We start from the raw sequence: 25,546 nt of genomic DNA on the forward strand, positions 1-25,546 counted from the left end.
ACACAAGAGACGCTCTCACAAATCACTTAACCATCTGCTCACTCTTTCTATCCTCCTTCTCCTAGTCGCTGGAGACATCTCTCCAAACCCCGGCCCCCCATGTTATAGCCAGTCAAACCTCCCAATTGCTACACCCAGAAACCCCTCTAACCTTATTAATATTCCATGCATGCCTTCTGTCTCTTTCAATTGTGCCCTTTGGAATTCTCGCTCTGTGTGTAATAAACTCTCCTTCATTCATGACTTTTTCCTTTCTAATTCTCTTAATCTCCTGGCTCTTACTGAAACCTGGATCCAGCAGTCAGACACCACCGCTGCTGCTGCTCTTTCATATGGTGGACTACATTTTTCTCATACCCCAAGATCAGACAACAGAGCAGGTGGAGGCGTTGGTCTGCTCCTTTCACCCAAATGTACTTTCCAAGTTATCCCCCAAGTACCCTCACTTGTTTTTCCTTCCTTTGAGGTCCATGCTGTCAGACTCTACGTCCCCTTCTCCATGCGAGTCGCGGTGGTATATCGTTCTCCCGGCCCCTCTCATCAGTTCCTGGATCACTTTGCCACCTTGCTTCCACACTTTCTCTCCTGTGACACCCCCACCCTTATCATGGGTGATTTCAACATCCCCATTGCTTCTCCCCTCTCCCCACCTGCTTCTCACCTTTTATCTCTAACCTCCTCTTTCGGCCTCTCGCAGCATACTATCTCTCCAACGCATGAAGATGGAAACTCCCTTGACTTGGTCTTCTCCCGGCTTTGCTCAGTGGATGATTTCACAAACTCCCCTCTCCCGCTCTCTGACCACAACCTTCTTTCATTCTCTATCAAGAACTGCCATCCCGCTCAGGTCACCCCCACTTTCCACACTTATAGAAACATACAGGCCATTAACACCCAGAAACTTATGAAGAACTTGCAGTCATCATTGGCCCCTATCTCCGCCATCTCATGTCCTGATTCTGCTCTGAAGCATTACAATGAAACCCTGCAAAGTGCCCTGGATGAAGCTTCACCTCCTATACATAGAACAACTCTGCACAGACGGCGACAACCGTGGCACACGCTGCAAACACATTTCCTGCAGCGGTGCTCCAGGTGCGCCGAACGTCTGTGGAGAAAATCTAATCTACCCGAAGATTTCATCCATTATAAGTTCATGCTAAAAACATACAACTCTGCCCTTCACCTCTCCAAACAAACCTATTTCAACAGCCTCATCACCTCACTGTCCAATAACCCTAAACATCTCTTTGACACTTTCCAGTCCCTACTCAACCCAAGAGAGCAGGCCCCAGCCACAGATCTCTATGCTGACAATCTGGCCAATTACTTCAAAGACAAAAATTGACCACATTCGACAGGAAATCATCTCCCAATCTCTTCATACCATGCACTGTCCTCCCTCCCCCACTGCATCTAGTTCACTCTCTGACTTTGAACCAGTTACAGAAGAAGAAGTAGGCAGGCTCCTTGAATCTTCTCGCCCGACCACTTGAACCAGTGACCCCATTCCGTCACATCTCCTCCAGTCCCTTTCCCGGCTGTCACCTCTCACCTAACAAAAATATTCAACCTTTCCCTCACTTCCGGTATTTTTCCCCTCCTCATTTAAGCATGCCATCATACATCCATTACTTAAAAAACCATCCCTCGATCAAAACTGTGCCGCTAATTATAGACCTGTCTCTAATCTTCCCTTCATCTCTAAACTCCTCGTACGCCTGGTCCACTCCCGTCTTACACGCTATCTCTCAGATAACTCTCTTCTCGACCCTCTTCAATCTGGCTTCCGCTCTTTACACTCTACTGAAACTGCCCTCACTAAAGTCTCTAATGACCTACTAACAGCTAAATCTAATGGTCACTACTCCATGCTAATTCTCTTGGATCTCTCTGCAGCATTCGATACTGTGGATCATCAGCTCCTCCTCACTATGCTCCACTCCATCGGCCTCAAGGACACCATTCTCTCTTGGTTCTCCTCCTATCTCTCTGACCGATCCTTCACTGTATGTTTTGCTGGTTCCTCCTCCTCCCACCTTCCCCTTACTGTTGGGGTTCCTCAAGGATCAGTCCTAGGCCCCCTCCTCTTCTCGTTGTATACTGCCCCTATTGGACAAACAATCAGTAGATTTGGTTTCCAGTACCATCTCTATGCTGACGACACCCAATTATACACCTCTTCTTCTGTTATCACGCCGACCTTTTTAGAAAACACCAGTGATTGTCTTACCGCTGTCTCTAACATCATGTCCTACCTCTATCTTAAACTGAACCTGTCAAAAACTGAACTCCTCGTGTTCTCTCCCTCTACTAACCTACCTTTGCCTGACATTGCCATCTCCATGTGCAGTTCCACCATTACTCCAAAGCAACATGCCCGCTGCCTTGGGGTTATCCTTGATTCCGAGCTTTCATTCACCCCCCACATCCGATCACTGGCTCGCTCTTCTTATCTGCATCTCAAAAACATTTCTAGAATTCGCCCTTTTCTTACTTTCGACTCTGCAAAAACTCTTACTGTCTCACTTATTCATTCTCGTCTGGACTATTGTAACTCTCTACTAATCGGCCTCCATCTTACCAAACTCTCTCCGCTCCAATCTGTCCTGAATGCTGCTGCCAGGATCATATTCCTCACCAACTGTTACACCGATGCCTCTACCTTGTGCCAGTCATTACACTGGCTACCCATCCACTCCAGAATCCAGTACAAAACTACTACCCTCATCCACAAAGCACTCCATGGCTCAGCACCACCCTACATCTCCTCTCTGGTCTCAGTCTACCACCCTACCCGTGCCCTCCGCTCCACTAATGACCTCAGGTTAGCATCCTCAATAATCAGAACCTCCCACTCCCGTCTCCAAGACTTTACACGTGCTGCGCCGATTCTTTGGAATGCACTGCCTAGGTTAATACGATTAATGCCCACAGTTTTAAGCGTGCCCTAAAACTCATTTGTTCAGACTGGCCTACCACCTCAATTCATTAACCTAACTATCCCTGTGTGGCCTATTAAAAAAAAAATAATAATAATCAGGTTCCTCGCATCACGTTCTCATACACTTTATGCAGTTAATAGCCCTCTGTGTCTGTACTGTTACATACTTAGGCAGTTAACTGGTTCATGCAGCTTTACATGAACACCCGAGCCTTACACTATGGCTGGTCCGAATAACTAAAGCAATTGTTACCATCCACCTCTCGTGTCTACCCTTTTCCTCAGTTTGTAAGCTTGCGAGCAGGGCCCTCATTCCCCCTGGTATCTGTTTTGAACTGTGATCTCTGTTATGCTGTAAGGTCTATTGTCTGTACAAGTCCCCTCTATAAGTTGTAAAGCGCTGCAGAATATGTTGGCGCTATATAAATAAAAATTATTATTACATGAAGAAAAACAACTAAGAATGATGTAGGATGTATTGGGGGAGGTGGAGGAGACATTAAAGGCATAGAGGTTTAGCCCAATCAAATGGAATAGCAGGAATTATTTTTTTTTAAGACGTTCGGAGTTACAAAGATATTGACTATGATAAGATTTTATATATTTAGTCAGATATTTATGTTTCACTACTTCCATGCTCTTCACCTTCTTTTTTACTTCTCCCACACTTTCTTCTTCATCATCCTCAGCAGCAGCATCTTTTTCATCAACTTCTTCACCTTATTCATCTTCTTCTTCACCTTCTTCCTACTATTCTTTTTTTTTACATTCTTCATATTCTTTTTGTTCAACAATTCTTCTTTCATATTCTACTTCTTCATCTTCTTCATATTCTTCTTCTTCATCATATTCTTATTTGTGACAGGCATTCCTGTAGTTGTTATCTATAAAAGTTTGAAGACTACAACTTCCGTTCTGCCTGTCACAAAAGATTTACAACAGGATTTGTCCGCATTCAGTTGGCCTGCAGCAGCAGGTTTTTTCCAGGGGCACCACGAGGAGGAACGGACTCACCCCCATACACTGCTTAGTCTTCTTCTGCTTATAATTTAGATAATATCTTTTGCTCTGATTTTTAGTCTTATGCTTAATGTTGTTCTGCTTTTTGTTCTGCAGCTTCTTGTTCCTCTGCTTCTCGGTCTTCAGGGTCGTCGTCTCCAGGGTCGTCGTCTCCAGGGTCGTCCTCTCCGGGGTCGTCGTCTTCTTCGGGGTGGTCTTCAGGGTCGTCGTCTTTAGGGTCTTGAACTTGGAAATGTAGCAGAAGGTACAAGAAAGCTGAGGAACTGCTGAAAACCAGCTGATGGTACTGGAACCCGGATGGTTACCCGAAGGTACAAGAGCCAATGGAAACACTGAGTACCAGTTGACGGTACTGGAACCCGGTTACTAAGCAGGAGGTACCCGTGCCAGAAAGCACTACCAAGGACCACCAGACATTGGTGAAACGCGGATACCCAGAAGGAGGCACCTAAGCCAAAGGCTCTGCCTTGAACCAGCTGATGGGACTGGAACCAGGATGGGGAGCAGAAGGTACATGAGCCAATGGAACTACTGAGGACCAACTGACGGTACTAGAACCCAGTTACTAAGCAGGAGGTACCTGTGCCAGAAAGCACTACCAAGGACCACCAGACATTGGTGAAACTCGGATATCCAGAAGGAGGCACCTAAGCCAAAGGCTCTGCCTGCAACCAGCTGATGGTACTGGAACCAGGATGGGGAGCAGAAGGTAAAAGAGCCAAAGACACTGCCGAGAACCAGCTGACGGTACTGGAACCTGGACGGGTAGCAGAAAGTACAAGAGCCAATGGAACTACCGAGGACCAGCTGACGGTACTGGAACCCGGTTACTAAGCAGGAGGTACCCGTGCCAGAAAGCACTACCAAGAACCACTAAATGTTGGTGGAACTCAGATACCCAGAAGGAGACACCTAAGCCAAAGGCTCTGCCTTGAACCAGCTGACGGTACTGGAACCAGGGGGACCTATTCAACATTGTCTTCCAAAGAACCAGCTAATGGTGCTGGAACTCAGATAGGCAGCAGAAGATCCACATGAAAAAAAAATTGCTAGGCTGCGAGCCGGCCGTAGTTACCGAAAACCCACAGCCCTACAGGGGGGAGCTTGTCCTATTGGCACTACAGAACCAGCCTTGATTGCCAGTTCCCGCAGCCCACATAGGAAGCACCTAAACTGCAGGCACCATAGAGTTGGCTAACCCGACCGCAACCCGACAGGACAATGTATTGGAGGCAAAGTGACCAAGACACTACCCGGAAACAGCTGGCATGCTGGAACCAGGCTGGGCAGGAGGGAGTACCCATGCCAAAGACACTGCTGAGAACCAGCTGACGATACTGGAACCCGGATGCATTGCCGAAGGTACAAGAGCCAATGGAACTACCGAGGACCAGCTGACAGTACTGGAACCCGGTTACTTAGCAGGAGGTACCCATGCCAGAAAGCACTACCGAGGACCACCAGACATTGGTGGAACTCGGATACCCAAAAGGAGGCACCTAAGCCAAAGGTTCTGCCTTGAACCAGCTGACGGTACTGGAACCAGGGGGACCAATTCAAGATTGTATTTCAAAGAACCAGCTAATGGTGCTGGAACTCAGATAGGCAGCAGAAGGTCCACATGAAAAAAAAATTGCTAGGCCGCGAGCCGGCTGTAGTTACCGAAAACCCACAGTCCTACAGGGGGAGCTTGTCCTATTGGCACTACGGAACCCACCTTGATTGACAGTTCCCGCAGCCCACATATGAAACACCTAAACTGCAGGCACCATAGAGTTGGCTAACCCGACCGCAACCCGACAGGACAACGTATTGGAGGCAAAGTGACCTTGACACTACCCGGAAACAGCTGGCATGCTGGAACCAGGCTGGGCAGGAGGGAGTACCCGTGCCAAAGACACTTCTGAGCAGCAACTGGCGGTGTTGGAGCCCAGGGATTACATGAGAAACAGAGTGTAGGCAGAGGCCTAATTGGAGCAAGTTTAAAATATGTAGTTGTTAGGGCTAGCGGAACGCACCAAATAATAAGACTGATAGTGTACGGTGCGTTCGTAGCCCGGGGTCCACCGTGCAGAGATGGAACCTGCTGCTGAGTAATGACGGACTATATGGCGGTACTCATAAGTATACTCGCGTGGGTTAAACTTCACCCAACGTGAAGGAAGCGATCCTGTTGCGTCACAGGATCACGGTACCGCACATAGAAGGCGAGCAAGCAGTCAGCGAACTTAACCCCAACTAGGATAGAAGTCCGATTAGACCACTTGCTGACCCAACACCGCAACAGGGTGTGTTAGGCAACTCTTATAATTAGAGCACCGAAGTGCGAACTGTGCCGTGCTGGCAGGCACCACTAAGCACCCAGACGTGGGTCAGGAAGCGCACTACTGGCGCGTGGCGCCGCACTGGCGGTCACAGCAATAGACGCTGATACGTGTGTGACACGTTGAGTGATTTGTCGGGCGCTAGATTGCAGCCATACTCCATATGCGAACAGTCATACAGTAGGGTAGGGGTATTTAATGAACGACTTGCACTCACAACAAACACACGTATTCAATTGTACACTAGCTCATGGCCGTGCGGTCATGCGCAGTTTATATAGTTGCAGCACAGGAAGTGGCCACAGAAACTTTGCCCTTCCAAGACCTGCCAAGAGGTCCAATGGAATGTGCTGCAGAGCCTGAGCACATGACCCTCGATCTCCAATGGGAGATCTTGCCCTGGGCATGCTCAGTGTGCGCAAACAAGGACTTAGTCCCAGGAAAGTCCGCTCGCCGCTGACCAGCACTGACTTTAATGGCAGGAGCTGAAGAAGCAGCAGTAACTCTCTGTACAGAGTGAGAGCGAGCAAGACACTGGGAGCGACGTCCCTGCTGAGCAGACTCCACTGCGGCCGGAGGAGAATGGGAGACCGCAGCGGAGACGGATCGAGATTCCCCCTGTGCAGCAGAGGAAACTCGACTCCTAACAGTAGTGGTGTCAATGTGGAGGGAGCAGGAGAAATTGCCGCACACACAGCTGGGGATCAGCTGACGTTACTGAACCCCAAAACACTGGAGCATGTGTTGACTGTGCAGACAACACTTCTGAGCAGCAACTGGCGGTGTTGAAGCCCAGGGTCAATCAGGGTGTAGGCCGAGGCCTAATTGGAGCAAGTTTAATATCTGTTGTAGTGTGAGTGTGCACGGAGCAGGAGAAATTGCCGGATACACAGCTGGGGATCAGCTGACGTTACTGAAACCCTATAACACTGGGTCATGTGTTGACTGTGCAGATGGCACTTCTGAGCAGCAACTGGCGGTGTTGGAGCCCAGGGATTACAGTTCAGGTGGTAGAAACATGAACACAACAGGAGACCTGGATACTGTTGCCAAACAATTATTTAATCTGGAAGAGGAGTGGCAAATTCCTGCAAGATCCAGGCCTTGGTCATTTTCAGAAAAGTAAGCCTGTCAACAATATCGGAGGATAGTCACATGCGACGGTCTGTTAGTACACCACCTGTGGCACTAAAGACGCGTTCCAATAATACACTAGCAGCAGGGCAAGCCAGCACCTCCAATGCATACTGGCTAAGCTCTGGCCATGTATCCAGCTTAGAGACCCAAAACTTGAAGGGGGAAGAGCCGTCTGGGAGTACACTGAGAGGGCAAGACATGTAGTCTGTCACCATCTGACGGAAATGTTGCCTCCTGCTGACTGGAGTCGTCTGTGATATTGTAGACATTTGTGGCGGACACAAAAAAGTTTGCCACACTTGGGCCATACTGGTCTTGCCTTGTGCTGAGGCACTGCTTCTGCTCCCTCTTTGTGCACAGCTTCCTCCACTGCCTCGATGCACTGAGCTGCTTTGTAAAGCACTAGCAGCACTGCTCTCGGTTGGACTGGAGAAGATGATGGAATGCACCAGTGTGTCTTGGTACTCCCGTATTTTACGCTCCCGGTTCAACGGTGTTAAGAGGCTATGTAAGTTGTCCCGGTAGCAAGGATCTAGGAGGGTGTACACTCAATAATCAGCCATGTTGAGAATGTGGGCGATGCGGCAGCCATTTCTCAGGCACCGCAGCATGAAATCAACCATGTGCTGCAGACTGCCATCTGGCCAATAAACGCTGTCCCCTGCTTGAGGCGTGATCTCTGCCTGCTCTGCATCACCCCATCCTCGCTCTACATACTGACTACTAGAGAATTGTTTAACTCCCTCCTCTGGACAGATGTCTTCCTCCTCCATTGACTCCTCCTCATCCTCCTCACAAAGTGTCCCCTGCCTAGGCCTTTTTGAGGAACCACGTTGCGCAGACTGTCCAGAAGCAGATGGCATTTGTGATTCCTCATCCTTTACCTCTTCCACAACCTCATCCCTTAGCGCTTGCAGTGTTTTTTCAAGCAGGCAGATAAGGGGGACAGTCATGCTGACTAGTGCATGATTTGCACTCGCCATCCGCGTGGAATCATTGAAGGCACGCAAAACCTGGCAGATGTCTTTCATAGTGGCCCACTCAGTGGTTGTGAAATCTGAATGGCGCGCAGTGCGACTTTTTTGCGACTGATGCAGCTGGTACTCCATTACTGCTAGCTGCTGCTCACACAACCGCTCCAACATAAGTAACGTTGAATTCCACCTGGTGGGTAGGTCACATATGATGTGATGTTCCGGAAGGCGGAATCGACGCTGCAGAGCTGCAATGCGCGATCTTGCCTTGCTGGAATGTCGCAAGTGAGCACAATCTAGGCAGACCTTGTGCAGCAGTGCATCAAGATCCGGATAGTCCCTCAAAAAACTCTGCATGACCAAGTTGAGCACATGTGCCATACATGGTATGTGAGTGAGGTTGCCTAGGCCCAGAGCTGCCACCAGATTTCGGTCATTGTCACACACTACCATGCCTGGCTGGAGATTCGCTGGCACAAACCATACGTCGCTCTCCTGCTTGATGGCATTCCAGAGCTCCAGCGCTGTGTGGCTTCGATTCCCCAAAGAAATTAATTTCAATATGGCCTGTTGACGTTTGGTCGTAACAGGTAAGCGTTCACGGGTCCATGTGGAGGTGGACTGTGACGGCTCCTGCAGCGCTGATTCAGAGGAACTGGAGCATGAGGAGGAGTCAATGTGAACAGACTGGATTCCTGCAATCCTTGGAGTTGGCAGAACACGTACAGCGCCACTAGCAAGATCTGTACACGGCTCCAAAACATTTACCCAATGGGCAGTGAGGGAAAGGTATCGTCCCTGTCCATGGTGACTGGTCCACACCAGTCCACCACTCATCGGTGGTGAGATGGACCTTGCTACTGACGGCGTTTAAGAGCGCATGTTTAATGTTTTCCTCCACATGCTTTTGCAGGGCAGGGACGGCTTGCCTGCTGAAATAAAAGCGGCTGGGCACCTTGTATTGTGGGACTGCCAATGCCATCAAGTTACGGAAGGTGCCAGTCTCCACCAGCCTGAATGACAGCATTTCAAGGGACAGTAGTTTTGCAATGCGAGCATTCAGAGCCTGTGCTCGGGGGTGGTTTGCCGAGAATGGCTGCCTTTTCTCCCATGCCTGTGCTACCGATGGCTGTAGACTGGGCTGGGAGTGTGTGGATGACTGGGAACGTAGTGCTGTGGGTGGAATTACACTGGGTCTCTGTGCAACAGTGCCAGAGGTTCTTCCATGGCGATTCTGTGAGGAAGCCGAACCAGCTGTGTGTGAGCTGGAGGAAGAGGCTACAACATGAGCTGAAGAGGTGGTAGGTGCCGCTGTAGGTTGGCCTAGGTCTTCAGTGTGTTTTTGTAACTCCACCACGTGCCTGGTCCGCACATGTTTCCACATATTTGTGGTATTGAGGTTGCTGACACTTTTCCCTCTTTTGACTTTCTGATTACACAGCTTGCATTTGACAAAGCAAATGTCATCTGCAACTGTGTCAAAAAGGACCAGGCATTGCAAGTCTTGGGAGCACTGTTGTGAATTCTGTTGTCGGGCTCCCTCCTGTGGTCATGAATGGTACTTCGGCTGGTTCTGTCCATGGACTTTCTCTGGTGGCTGTGGGTGTTTCTGAGTTTCCTTCCACAGGTGATGAGGTTAATTCGTTAGCTGGCTGCTCTATTTAACTCCACTTAGATCTTTACTCCATGCCACCTGTCAATGTTCCAGTATTGGTCTAGTTCACTCCTGGATCGTTCTTGTGACCTGTCTTCCCAGCAGAAGCTAAGTGGTTTGCTATTTTTCTGTCCAGCTTGCTATTTTGATTGTTGTCTTCCTTTCTGGAAGCTCTGGGACGCAGAGGGAGCGCCTCCGCACCGTGAGTCGGTGCGGAGGGTCTTTTTGCGCCCTCTGCGTGGTCTTTTTGTAGGTTTTTGTGCTGACCGCAAAGCTACCTTTCCTATCCTCAGTCTGTTCAGTAAGTCAGGCCTCACTTTGCTTAATCTATTTCATCTCTGTGTTTGTATTTTCATCTTTACTCACAGTCATTATATGTGGGGGGCTGCCTTTTCCTTTGGGAAATTTCTCTGAGGCAAGGTAGGCTTTTTTTTCTATATTTAGGGCTAGCTAGTTCCTTAGGCTGTGCCGAGTTGCATAGGGAGCGTTAGGAGCAATCCACGGCTATTTCTAGTGTGGTTGATAGGATTAGGGATTGCGGTCAGCAGAGTTCCCACGTCCCAGAGCTCGTCCTATATTATCAGTAACTATCAGGTCATTCCGTGTGCTCTTAACCACCAGGTCCATTATTGTCCTGACCACCAGGTCATAACCGAGCACCCGTTTTGGATTTTGGAAGAGGCATGCTCCTAATGGGTGCCGAAGTGGAGGCTACAGGCAATGCAGTCTTCCCCCTCCCTCTCCCTCTTTGGGCCATTCAGGGAATCTCTTCCTCAGCACTGCTCCCACCACCTTCCTGTACCTCACGCCATGATGGGTCAAGGACCTCATCATCTACACTACCCTCTTCCAACAACTGCTTCTCCAGGGTAGTCTCGGCAGCAGAGTACGCACCAGAAAGTGGCACCTGAGTCTCATCATCAGATGCGTATTGAGGTGTGGTGTCCGTAGGCACTGGCCCACCCGCCTCTTCAGATTCAGAGAGACAAAGCTGTTGCACATCACTGCATACTACCTCTTCAGATTCTAGAATGCTGCTTGGCTGGCCCCTTCTTTCCAAGCCAAGAGATTCAGAGAACAGAAGTAGAGATGGCTCCTGTACTGGGCTCTCTGACTGCCTGGGCAATTTGGCAGGTGGTGAAGAGACAGATGGGTGCTCTTCAGTGCTCTGTGCCTGAGAGGATGTGGCACTAATTGAAGTCGATGCATTAGCTGCCATACATCCGACAACGGCTTCAATTTGTTCGTCCCGCAGCAGTGGGGTACAGCGAGCTCCTACAAAGCTATGCATGAAGGACTGTTCCCTGCTAAAACTGGGGGATGATGAGTCACCGGTGCCCGCAGCAGGCACAGAATCCCCACGTCCTCTCCCTGCGCCACCTCCACACCCATGACCACGTGCCTTACTCCCTGCCTTCTTCACTAATTTTATAAATTGTGGACTAGACTTTAATATGAGCTAATGTGGCCTACACAACTGTAAAGTGGAGTGTTTGGTGAACTTTTTTAACTTTTGTTTTTTTTCGCAGAACAGACTACAGCGTGAGCTGAATTCACACAGAGACCTTGCAGACAGCTGTGAACTGCACTGCAAGGCCAAAAAAAGCTTCTCTATGTACTACTATATAGTGTTTTTCCACAATCTAGCAGGATACGGATGGAAACCCACTAATAGGATAAATCTGGAAAAATGTGCAGCAGGCAGCACTAATTGAAAAAAGGACAATGGAACAGTATGAGGCAGTGACCAACGCTGAGCTGACTCCAACCAGCTGTGGCTGCAGAACAGACTACAGAGTGAGCTGCACTCACACAGAGACCTTGCAGACAGCCATGAACGGCGCTGCAAGGCCTAAAAAAGCTCCTCTATGTACTCCTATATAGTGTTTTTCTACAATCTAGCAGGATACAGATGAAAACCCACTAATAGGATAAATCAGGACAAAATGTGAAGCAGGCAGCACTAATTGAAAAAAGGACAATGGAACAGTATGAGGCAGTGACCCACGCTGAGCTGACTCCAACCAGCTGTGGCTGCAGAACAGACTACAGCGTGAGCTGAACTCACACAGAGACTTTGCAGACAGCTGTGAACTGCACTGCAAGGCCAAAAAAAGCTTCTCTATGTTCTCCTATATAGTGTTTTTCCACAATCTAGCAAGATACAGATGGAAACCCACTAATAGGATAAATCAGGACAAAATGTGAAGCAGGCAGCACTAATTGAAAAAAGGAAAATGGAACAGTATGAGGCAGTGACCCACGCTGAGCTGACTCCAACCAGCTGTGGCTGCAGAACAGACTACAGCGTGAGCTGAACTCACACAGAGACCTTGCAGACAGCTGTGAACTGCACTGCAAGGCCAAAAAAAGCTCTATGTACTCCTATATAGTGTTTTTCCACAATCTAGCAGGATACGGATGGAAACCCACTAATAGGATAAATCTGGAAAAATGTGCAGCAGGCAGCACTAATTGAAAAAAGGACAATGGAACAGTATGAGGCAGTGACCCACGCTGAGCTGACTCCAACCAGCTGTGGCTGTAGAACAGACTACAGAGTGAGCTGCACTCACACAGAGACCTTGCAGACAGCCATGAACGGCGCTGCAAGGCCTAAAAAAGCTCCTCTATGTACTCCTATATAGTGTTTTTCTACAATCTAGCAGGATACAGATGAAAACCCACTAATAGGATAAATCAGGACAAAATGTGAAGCAGGCAGCACTAATTGAAAAAAGGACAATGGAACAGTATGAGGCAGTGACGCACACTGAGCTGTCTACAACCAGCTGTGGCTGCAGAACAGACTACAGTGTGAGCTGAACTCACACAGAGACCTTGCAGACAGCTGTGAACTGCACTGCAAGGCCAAAAAAAGCTTCTCTATGTACTCCTATATAGTGTTTTTCCACAATCTAGCAAGATACAGATGGAAACCCACTAATAGGATAAATCAGGACAAAATGTGAAGCAGGCAGCACTAATTGAAAAAAGGACAATGGAACAGTATGAGGCAGTGACCCACGCTGAGCTGACTCCAACCAGCTGTGGCTGCAGAACAGACTACAGCGTGAGCTGAACTCACACAGAGACCTTGCAGACAGCTGTGAACTGCACTGCAAGGCCAAAAAAAGCTCTATGTACTCCTATATAGTGTTTTTCCACAATCTAGCAGGATACGGATGGAAACCCACTAATAGGATAAATCTGGAAAAATGTGCAGCAGGCAGCACTAATTGAAAAAAGGACAATGGAACAGTATGAGGCAGTGACCCACGCTGAGCTGACTCCAACCAGCTGTGGCTGTAGAACAGACTACAGAGTGAGCTGCACTCACACAGAGACCTTGCAGACATCCATGAACGGCGCTGCAAGGCCTAAAAAAGCTCCTCTATGTACTCCTATATAGTGTTTTTCCACAATCTAGCAGGATACAGATGGAAACCCACTAATAGGATAAATCAGGACAAAATGTGAAGCAGGCAGCACTAATTGAAAAAAGGACAATGGAACAGTATGAGGCAGTGACGCACACTGAGCTGTCTACAACCGGCTGTGGCTGAAGAACAGACTACAGAGTGAGCTGCACTCACACACAGACACCTTGCAGACAGCCGTGAACAGTGCTGCAAGGCAAAAACAAAGTTCTCACACAGCGGTTGCTAAATTAGCCTGGGTAAAGCACAATGAAGCAAATCGCTATCTCAAACTCGCCCTCAGTCAGAACAAAACCGTCCTGACCCTAACTGAATTCACAGCAGAGGGAGCCCAAAATGGTGGCGGCAACTTTTATAGTGCATCATGACATCATTTCAGCAGCCAATCACAGCCATGCCAGTAGTTACATGACTAACATGCATAACAGGATGTGCCCACACTTCTTAGGAGTCCTCATTGACTGAATTAAATGAAACTGGCTCATTGAATTATGGGAACTTCCGATTCCGGTATCCGATATTGAGAAAGTATCGAAACTCGGTATTGGAACTCGGATACCGCGAATATCGGCCGATACCTGATATTTGCAGTATCGGAATGCTCAACACTGGAGTTGAGCAACTTTTACTTTTTTGGGCTCGAGTCGGGTTTCGCGAAACCCGACTTTGTCAAAAGTCGGGTCGGGTGAAATCGGACGATTATTGCGAAAAGTCGGGGGCCGACTGAAACATGAAACCCAATGCAAGTCAATGGGGAATCAAAGTCGGCAGTGAGTGGAGGACAGGAAAACACCTACAGTGCCCATTTTAATGCCAAAAACATCAATTCTTATTACTTAAGCTTGTCAATCTTAATTTACTTTATAATAATAGTTAGGCATTGAAAACTGGGGGTCATTTGGCTAAAGTTGTGGGGGGGGTAGGGCTGGCTCAAGATTTTCGTGGGCCCAGGAAATGCGGAATACGTCACGGCAGTGGAGCAGGGAGAGGTAAGTATTTCAACTTTGCAAGTGCTGTGATCCTAAGCAAGCGGGGGGGCCCACTCGTTGGCACTGGCTCAGGGCCCCTCATAGTACGGCGGTGTGTTTGACGGTGGGGGCGCCTCCCACTGGCAGAGACAATTTTGCATACTATGAGGGGCCCTGTGCCAGTGACGTCGCCAATGAATATGCCCCCCCACCTGATGAAGGAACCTGCACTTTCATCTGCACCATCCTCTTTGCCCCCGTGTAAGGTGGTATAGTATGTGGGAAGGGGAACCTGACTTTCAGCAGGGTCAGATCCTGGCTGTGTAGAGTGCAAGGGGAATTTAGTGGTCTGGGTCAATGCACCAGCAGACTCATCTAGCAGTGGCTGGGCAATGGGCAGGATGAGGAGGAAACACAGATATAGGCCCAAATAATAAAGTAGGCTAAATGCAGTTCAAAATTGGTAACAGGACTAAACAGGCGGCATTGCTTTGTTCAGTGGAGGACAACTGTAATGAGTGGCAGACACAGTTAGTAGGCCCAAATAATAAAGTAGGCTAAATGCAGTTCAAAATTGGTAACAGGACTAAACAGGTGGCATAGCTAGGTACAGGGGTGGGCTCCTCTGCTGAGTAGCAGACAGTGGTAGTAGGCGCAAAGTATTAACTGGTCTAAATGGAGGCCAGGGCCCCTGTATATTTTAACTATCATCTATCATTTCAACAAATTTGCATTGGCAGTGCCATTGAAGGATTTAACAGCACAGACTACACAGTGGTGGAGCAGGGAGAGGTAAGTATTGCAAGTGGTAGAGCACTGTTCGAGCTGGGGGGGAACACTCTCTCGTGGGCGGCGGTACTGGCACAAGGCCCCTCATATTACGAAGGTGTGTCTGATGTTAGTTGCGCACCACCACCGTCAGAGACACTTCATTGTACTATGAGGGACCTTGTGCCAGTGCCATCGTTCAAGAGTGGGCACACCCACCTGTCCAGGCAAACGGCACTCTCACGGGTGCTTGCGCCAGGTGGTGACCACGGCCCTGTGGGGGGAGTCAGCCCATTTATGGAGGTATAAAAATGGCTTATGGTGGACATTCAGCAGCTGCAAATGGAGGAATTGGAGAAGTCAGTAAGAGGAGGCCAAAAGCAAGACATTTTTCCGGCAAGCTACGTGTCTGCAGGGGAAGGTGGGGCAAAATAATTTGAAATCCATGATTGGTTCATTTTAATGAAGGTTAGATCATCCGGCTTCAAAGCTGTTTTCCTACTCCCAGATAAGGGAGCCTTTGAGGCCTTGTGTAGCCAGACGATGACACTGGCTCAACACCTCCAGCCTTAGGTGCTATTGTGCTTTTGCCACTCCCACCAGATGCACCACCACCACCACCATCAGAACCAGCTGGCAACCACCACCCACGGGCTCTTCCACCAGACTTCCTCATTTTTTGGAAAATCTAACCAAAATAACAACCATTATATGGTACTGTAAAACAAGGTAGAAGGTGTATATAAACTTGTTGAGAATTTAAATCTTTTTTTGGGGGGAGACTGAACCAAAACTCAGGCCCTGTGCATAAAACAAAGCAATGTAAGTGGCAGAAAGTGGCTGGCTGACATACGACAAACTAAAAGGACTGCAGTAGATCCACTTTGTGAGAATTTGAATCTCACTTTTTTGGGGGGAGACTGAACCAAAACTCAGGCCCAGTGAATAAAGCAACACAATGTAAGTGGCAGAAAGAGGCTGGAAGATATATGAAAAAATACAAGGACTATAGTACAATTTCAATTTCCCTACAATGATCTCAGGAAAAGTATGGCAGCAATATAAAGGACTGCTGCACACAAAAGTATGGACAAATAAACAAGATAACTGTGCAGAAAGGAGCAACAGGATTTTTGCTTTTAAAAAAGCAGTTGGTTTGCACAGCAGCTTGCAAACAGCAATGCAGCTATCAGGGAGCCTTATAAGGCAGCCTAATAAGCTACAGAGCTGATGCACAAAAATATAGCCTCCACTGTCCCTGCAAACAAATGATAGTGTTGGACAGTGGAAATCGCTACAGCACAAGCAGTTTGGGGGTTAATCTTCCCTCCCTAACTATATCCCATCTTCTGATGAAGCTGCAGCAACCTCTCCCTATGCTAAGATCGGCAGAAGTAAGATGGCGGCTGGCGTGCACGCCCCTTTATAGCCCCTGTGACGCTGCAGAAAGCAAGCCAATCACTGTCATGCCCTTTTCTAAGATGGTGGGGACCAAGACCTATGTCATCACGCTGCCCACACTCTGCGTCCTCCTTCATTGGATGAAAAATGGCGCTGAAAGCGTCATATGAAATGCGACTTTTTCGCACAGATCGCCGACCTCATGGCCGATCCCACACTAGGATCGGGTCTGGTTTCATGAAACCCGACTTTGTCGAAAGTTGGCAAATTTTGAATTTGTCCAATCCGTTTCGCTCAACCTTACTTAACACTAGTGATGACACTGCCGTTCAGACTCTCTGGCTCACTCTATGCATGAGCCGGAAGTCTTTTTTACAGTGCAAACCTAAGGAGACTGGTTCTGATGCTCCATAGAGTTACACTGTAAATGCCACTAGCAGGTCACACAGAGCACAGTACTACCTGGAGAGATGGTGACATCACTGTGAAAAGGAGAAAACGGTGCTGGATCCCGAAGAAGGCGTCATTAGGTGAATATATTAACACACTCACAATACATTATGTACACTGTAGTGCAGCGATATCCATGCTGTGCAGCGATGAGGCAGTGACCCAAGAAAAGTTCAAAGTAAATTGTCTTTTAATATTCAGCGTACTAACAAGCAAAACATAACTCAGGCCCTCCGGATCGCAGCCGTGAAAACTAGATAGTCCATGACCGGATGCCATGGGTGTCTGCACCGCCATGTACACTGAGGGTGCTTGGCTTTTTGGCTCTGCTTTGCCCTTTGTTGCCTCACACAGGTAGTACTATGCAGAGCCGACTGTTCTGCCTGCTTGCAAGACCAAAACTGACACACCCAACCCTCTGCTGCAAGGGTTTTTACAATAACCTGTGGCCATAAGCCATATGGAAAACCCGGCAGGGGGAGGAATCAGAACAAGCTCACTACCTTCCTGTAGTCCATTTAAAAAATAAAAACCCATGACAGGTTTTCCTAAATCTGCCTTGACCAAATAGCTTGCCCACAGCCAACACTCACTTTTATTCTGCATTGCAACCACAGCTATACCTGTGACTGCAGTGCACTCCCACAGCCTTCATATGCTTATTTGCACATCCTGGGGGACACATAGCGACCCTTGCATATAACACTGGTTACTCCCTCACAACACACATAAAGTGATTATAAATAATCTTTATGGGAGTGCTTCTTGTAATTGGCAACCTCATCATGATTTTGGCTCCTGTACTACTTAAAGGGAACCTGTCACCCTCAAAATCGAAGGTGAGATAAGCCCATTCTGGAATGCTGTAGATAAGCCCCCAATGTATCCTATAAGATGAGAAAAAGAGGTTAGATTATGCTCACCCAGGGGTGGTCCCGGTCTGGTCCGATGGGAGTCGCGGTGCAGTCCGATGGGAGTCGCGGTCCGGTCCGGCGCCTCCTATCTTCATCAGATGACGTCTTCTTCTTGTCTTCACGCTGCGACTCTGATGCAGGCGTACTGTGTCTGCCCTGTTGAGGGCAGAGCAAAGTACTGCAGTGCGCAGGCGCTGGGCCTCTCTGACCTTTCCCAGCACCTGCGCACTGCAGACTTTACTCTGCCCTCAACAAAGCAGACAAAGTACACCTGCGCCAGAGCCGCAGCGTGAAGACAAGAAGAAGACATCATCTGATGAAGATAGGAGGCGCCGGACCGGACTGCTATGCCCATCGTACCGGGACCGCCCCTGGGTGAGTATAATCTAACCTCTTTTTCTCATCTTTTAGGATACATCGGGGGCTTATCTACAGCATTACAAAATGCTGTAGATAAGCCCCTGATGCTGGTGGGCTTAGCTCACCTTCGATTTTGGGGGTGACAGGTTCTCTTTAAGCAAAACTAGTGAAGTGCGAGTGTGCTCTACGCCAGTCCTATTGAATCACCTAAAAGATTTTTTCTACATTGTATATTATTTCATGAAAAACTCAAGGAGAGTTTACAGCAGATTAAAAATAGAAATTAACAATCTAAAATAATCTTGCAAAACAGTTGGCAGAAAAATAATGCCAGCAAATCAAGGTACGAATTATAAGGCATTGATCAGTTAAAAAAGTAATCTGCATCTCGCCTAGAGATTATGGCATTGGCTTCCTTTAGTTGCTGCTAGATTAGAAATGCATTGCTCCAGGAACTGAATCAGCATGGAGGACATAACTCATTTTATGTGACCCTTAATGAACAAGGACACTGGGAACACATCCAAAGTATATAAAGGAAACCAAGGCAACATATATTTAAGACCATCTTGTAAGCTATCACTGATTGGTCTACCACAGAGCTCCTACTGCTTAGTAACAGGGATATATGTATATGCGGCTCTTTTGACCACTTTGAGAAAACCGATTGGTAAGTTATACTGGTTAATAATGGTTTTTCGCAACACGTGTTAAATATAAAAAAAGAAAGGGAACTGTTAAGTCAAATGCTATTTCTGCACTAGTTTTCATATCACATCATGATTGAACCCTAATGTTCAACTGTTCATAATTACAAGTGTCCCATAGGCCAAGCCGTAACCATGCTGCGTAGATTATAGATGTGAATGCATCGTATTTCAATTTTCTACATAGTGTCATAGTATTGCTGTACAGTAATGTACAGTGAGTGCACTTATGTGTAGGGATGGGCAGACCCGTGGATGTTTCGGTACGTCAGGTTGGGCCGAACGTAAAGGGAACCTGTCAGCAGGATTGTCCACAGTAACCTACAGACAGTGTCAGGTCTGCTCCATTATACTGATTACAATGATACCTGGGTTGATGAAATCCATCTTGTTGTTCTCTACCCGGGACGGCCTGTGGGTAGTCTTTATGTGGTGCTCTGCTTACATATTCATCTGTATGGCTTCTGGCAGATCACTGATCCCTCAGTGACCTTCCCCCTAATTTAGATAATGAATATAATATGTTTTGAAAAAAAAAATTATATCCAGCAGGCAGGCACCTGCAGTTACTTGCATTTTTTCATTGTTTTTTGGTCCTTTTTTACATGCATTTTTATGTTGTCTTTATACTGCAGTTTTTATCTCTTGTTTATATGTCATGTGTGAGGCAGCAACTGGTGTTATATGCAGGGGTCGTTATGTGTCCCCCAGGATGTGCAAAGAAGCATATAGAGGCCGTGGTAGTGCATTGCAGTCACAAGTATAGCTGTGATTGCAATGCAAAATAAAGGTGAGTATTGGTTTTGGGCATGCTATGTGTCCAGGGCAGAGATAAGAAAACCTGCTCTGGGCTTTTATTTTTTAAATGGACTACAGGATGGTAGTGGGGCAGTCTGATTCCTCCAAGGCCCTAGGTTTTCCATGTGGCCACAGGAAGGGCCACAGGTTCTTTTGCAAAAAACCCTGCAGCAGAGGGTTGGGTGTGTCAGGGTGGAGTTTGCAGCAAGCAGAGCTTATAGCTCTGTAAAAGCTCAGCCTGTGAGAGGGAACACAGAGCCAAACAGAGTGAACTCCTGGCACCCCGCAGTGTGATACGGTGGTGCAGTCGCCCTCGATAACTGGACACACTTATGGACTGTCGTGTTTCCCGGCTGCACTCCAGAGGATACTATGTGCTGTGCACTGTGTAAGTTTGGATATTAAACACGTTTTGTTTTGAACTTTTGCCTCATCATTGCACAGCATGGATACCGCTGCACTACACATGTTTTAAATAAAGCTGCTTTGTTTTTTTTATGTCTCCTGCTATTTGGGTTTGAGAAAATTTTATTGCTACTGTCATGTGTGGATTGCATGCATTTTTGATGCATTTCCACTGCAGAAATGCACTAAAAACACGCTTGTTTTTAACAGGTAGATTTTCTGTTATAGAAATTGCCATGTTGCGGATTTGAAACATGCACTTCAGGTTAGCTTATGCTGAGTAAAGAAAAATAACACAATAGGCACGAGACTTCTATAAATCCCATCCACTTTTCTGGAATTGTAAGACACTGTGATTTTAAGCAGTAAAAATATGCAGCCTCAAAAATGCACCAAAAGCTCATTGTGGGCACACAGCTTTGGTATTACTATATTCGCTAGGTGTTTCAAAAATTCAAGAACTCTTTCTCTTTGAGAGGCTATTTGCATAATTAAAGTAGCACTCCCATGAATACTATTTCTCCCCAAATGTGTGTATATGCATGTAATGTAGTATGAGTGTATTTATATACTTACCTACCAGTCACTTTCTCTGGGATCCAGCACCGTTCTCCTCTTCTCAGTGATGTCACTCTATGCTCTATGCGTGGAACAGAAGTCTCTTTGACAATGTTTGTCTATGAAGCCTCGTTCTGACATTGTAAAAGCCACTTCCGAGTCACGCAGAGCGCAATGTGACCCAGAGAGTCTACAGAGCTGTGACGTCACTGAAAAAATAAGCAGAATAGTTCCCAGAGAGAGCAACAGTAGATGAGTACATTAAAGATCTCACCCTACATTCCATGCATATACACACATTTAATTATTAAAATAGATGGGAGTGACCCTTTAACCCCTTCATGACATTTGACATAAGTTCATGTCAAGGCCGGGAAAGGGTTCCCGCAAATGGACGTAAATTTACATTATGGCGATCATGCGTGCACAGGAGCTGTCAGAGACAGGAATGCTGTTTGACCCTCTGGATAGAGATCACAGCATTTAGAGGTCAGGACGTGGGAAGGGGGCTTCTTCTTCCCTCCAATTGGTGCCCCATGACATCATCACAATGGCCCGAACATTTCTATGGCAACCCAAGGTCACCATGATGACATACGGGCTGCCCAGCTACTGCAAGTCTGTAGACCCTGCTCAGAGCATGGTCTAAGAGGCTTCTGTCAGTGCAGCATTATACAAGCGATCAGACTAATAAAAGATTTTAAAAAAGTTAAAAAATTGTGAAAATATTTTAAAAAAATTATAAAAGAAATAAAAATAAGTATTAAACCAATTAAAAGGTACATTTATTTAAAAAGAAAAAAAAAATTGGTATTGTCATATTTGGAACAACGTAACCTATCAAACTGTCACACTATTTAACTCCTTCTGTGAGCTCTGTAAAAAATAATAAAAAATGTGCCAAAAAAGTATGCTTATTCATCATAAAGAAAAGTGAAATAAAACACAATTAAAAAGTCAAATGTTAATAAAAATGATATTGCTGAAAACATCACCTTGTATAGCAAAATGAAAGTCATAAAACAGATCCATCAGAAAAATATTATAGTAATGCAAAAAAATTATTTTTTGTATAAAATTATTTTTATTGTGTAAAAGGGCAAAACATGAGAAAATGATATAAATGTGGTAGCTCTGTATTCATAGTGACTTGAAGAATAAAGCTGTCTCCATCACTTTTACCATACGGTGAAGAGCATAAGAAAAAAAAAACAATTCCTGAATTCCTGTTTTTTATCCATTCTGCCTCCCAAAAATTGGAATACAAGGTGATAAAAAATTATGTGCCCGGAAATAGTACCAATAAAAATGTCAACTCATCCTGCAAAAAGCAAGGCAACATATGACCCTGTCGCCAGAAGTATGTGCAAATATTGATCTCAAAATATGACAATTCAAAAACTTTATTTTGCAAAACAAAGCATCTTTTAGTGTGTGATAGCAGCCACATATAAAAAAAGATATAAATCTGATATCACTGGAATCATACCCACAGAAAGAATAAAGTCATCTAATCATTTATTACCGCATAAGGGACGGTGTAAAAAAGTAAATAAAAGCAATTCTTGACCTGCTGTTAATTTCTTCATTCTGCCTCCCAAAGATCTCAACATGGCTTAGCTCATATTTATCCTGCACTCTACGCTGAGTGCTTACACTGGGTTTTCCATTTAAATCCCTGAAATACATGATTCAGAAAGAACCTCTGGCAAAAAATTCCCTATAATGAGGCAGATTGAGGCACTGTGGATGCTGTCTGGCCTATTATCCAACGGTATCAGTCTTTTTAAGTGTGCATAGAAGTGCAGTCGGCTACAATTTTGTGCACCATTGAAAAGAAGGACACCAATGAAGAGAGTCCAGACTAACTCTGCTGCCTCATTATAGTGACTGGATCCCTCAGGGAGTTTTATGTGAATCACATCATTTGGAGATTTAAATGGAAGCCGCAATGTGAGTGCTCAGCGTACAGCACCGGATAAATATGATCCAAAATGTTATGTAAAATGTTCCTAACAAAAGCTTCAGCTCAATCCACAAAAAAAACCCACTCAAATCCATCATCTGTCAATGCAAATATAGGGGGCTTCCACATTACTGGTAGTAGAAAGGCGTTGCAAGAGCGCTAAAGCTCCTTGCCCCCAAAATGAAACCAGGGAATTCTGAGCTCCCAAATTCAAATGCCCCTCTCCGTTCTACGCCCCATACTGTGCACAGTGTGCCTAAACCACATTTAGAGTCCAAATATTTGGCATTTTTATGGTGATGCAAGCCTGCCTAATTTATGGGTGCATATCTACTATAATTGTCTAAATGTCACTTCCGTCTGTCTGTCCTTCTGTCTGTCCTTCTTTCTGTCATGGATATTCATTGGTCGAGGCCTCTGTCTGTCATGGAATCCAAGTTGTTGATTGGTCGCGCCAGCTGCCTGTCATAGCTACCGCGACCAATCAGCGATGGCCACAGTCCGATTAGTCCTTCCCTACTCCCCTGCAGTCAGCCCCCAGCGCCTGCTCCATACTCCCCGCAGTCACCGCTCACACAGGGTTAATGCCAGTGGTAACGGACCGCGTTATGCCGTGGGTAACTCACTCCGTTACCGCCGCTATTAACCCTGTATGACCAAGTTTTTACTATTGATGCTGCCTATGCAGCGTCAAAGGTAAAATATGTAATGTTAAAAATAATAAAAAAAATAAAAAATCATTATATACTCACCTTTTGGTGACCGCTCCATGCAAGCGGCAAGTTCCGGTGGCAAGGATGGTATGGGAGAAGGACCTGCCATGATGTCACGGTCATGTGACCGCGACGTCATCACAGGTCCTGCGCGCCTGCGCGAGAAGGACCTGCCATGACGTCACGGTCATGTGACCGAACTACAAGGGGCCCTCAGAAGGTGAGTATATGTTTATTTTTTATTTTTTAACCTGTGACATACGTGGCTGGGCAATATACTACGTAGCTGGGCAATATACTACGTGACTGGCCAATATGTTACGTGGCTGGGCAATATACTACGTAGCTCTGTGCTGTATACTACATCGCTGTGCAATATATTATGTGGCTCTGTGTTGTATACTATGTCACTGGGCAATATACTACGTAACTGGGCAATATACTACATGGCTGGGCAATATACTACGTCACTGGGCAATATACTATGTAGCTGGGCAATATACTACGTGGTTGGGCAATATACTGCGTCTCTGGGCAATATACTATGTGACTGGGCAATATACTACATGGCTGGGCAATATACTACGTGGCTGGGCAATATACTACGTGACTGGGCAATATACTACGTGGCTGGGCAATATATTCTACGTGGCTGGGCAATATACTATGTGGCTGGGCAATATACTCAAAATTGTGACTACACCTGTAGATAAATTCAATTTGGCGCTCTTTCCCTTCTGAGCTTTCCACTTTTCCTGAAAAATAGTTTCCCATTACATGTAGGATATTGCCACACTGAGGAGAAATTGCACAATAAATTGTGAGGTCCATTGTTTCCTATTGGTCTTTAAAAAAATTAAAAACTTGAGACTAAAATGACATTTTAGTGGAAAAAAATTAATTATTATTTCTTCACCGTCCAATGGTATAAAATTCTGTGATTCATATGTGGTGTCAATATGCTCACTGCACCCCCTAGATGAATTCATTGAGAGGTATAGTTTGTAAAATGGGGTCACTTAAGGTAGGTTCTGCTGTTCATCTCAAGGTCTCTGCCAATGTGACATGGCACCCTCAAACTATTCTAGCAAAATCTCAACTCCAATGATGCTTCTACCCTTCTAGGTTTGCATTGTTCATCCAAAATAGTTTTCAAAGCGAAATTGACGCACGAAACATTGAGTAACAAGTTACACCATTAATTTTCTTCTATTATCACTTTTGAAAATTAAAAACTCGAGGCCAAAGCAACATTTTAGTGGAAAAATTATAATTTTCTATTTACGCAGCCTAATGTTATACACATCTGTGAATCGCCTGAAGGTTAAAAATTCTCACTACACCCCTAGATGAATTCTTTACGAAGTGTAATTTCCAAAATGGGACCATTTGTTGGGGTTTCTGCTGTTTTGAAATGTCAGGGTATCAGGACTAAGGAAGTGGACCCTCTGGGTCACGGCTTCAGAGCCCCCGAGGACGAGTGAACCAGATGATGCCCCTGTACAGGGAGCGTTAGGGACAGGCCCAAGGAGGGTGCCTTCTGAGCTTTGCCCTGTGTCTGAAAAATATTTCCCGATTACATGTAGGGTATTGTCGCACTCAGGAAAAATGGAACTCAGTTTGTTGTAAAAAAAAATCCTATTAGCCCTTAGAAAAATTAAAAACTTGGCGCTAAAACAAAATTTTTGTGAGGAATATGTGATATTATTTTCTTGGCTCAATGGTATATACTTCTGTGAAGCACCTGTGGGTTCAATATGCTTACCACACATCTAGATCAGTTCCCTGACAGACTTGTTTCCAAAATGGTGCCCTATGTGGAGGATTTTCACTGTTTAACCAGAATAAATCAGTGTGGTCTTTCATATAGTGTTTTATCATAGAAAAAGACCAAAAATAATCTTTACTGAATATATATTAACCCCTTAATGACCGCCGATACGCCTTTTAACGGCGGCAGTTAAGGGTACTTAAACCACAGTGCCGTTAATTAACGGCGCTGTGGAAAAAGTGAATAGCGCCCCCCAGAGTCGGATTTTCTCTGG

General features: G+C 46.2%; 1 protein-coding gene across 3 annotated transcripts in view; it reads right to left on the reverse strand.

The window, feature by feature from the left end:
* The window catches only part of CPO (carboxypeptidase O), a 600,072-nt gene that overhangs the window by 469,719 nt on the left and 104,807 nt on the right, over positions 1-25,546 (reverse strand). The window contains exon 1 of one of the 3 annotated variants that reach the window (XM_069733697.1): positions 19,430-19,546. The exons of the other annotated variants lie outside the window; for them this stretch is intronic. Within the exon in view, the coding sequence (XP_069589798.1) occupies positions 19,430-19,448 (19 nt within the window). The 5' untranslated portion in view covers positions 19,449-19,546. Of the gene's footprint in view, positions 1-19,429; positions 19,547-25,546 lie in introns of those variants that run through there. 3 annotated transcript variants of the gene reach the window in all.

Source organism: Ranitomeya imitator, chromosome 7 (genome assembly GCF_032444005.1).
Source record: "Ranitomeya imitator isolate aRanImi1 chromosome 7, aRanImi1.pri, whole genome shotgun sequence".
In the NCBI taxonomy this organism is placed as follows: Eukaryota; Metazoa; Chordata; class Amphibia; order Anura; family Dendrobatidae; genus Ranitomeya; species Ranitomeya imitator.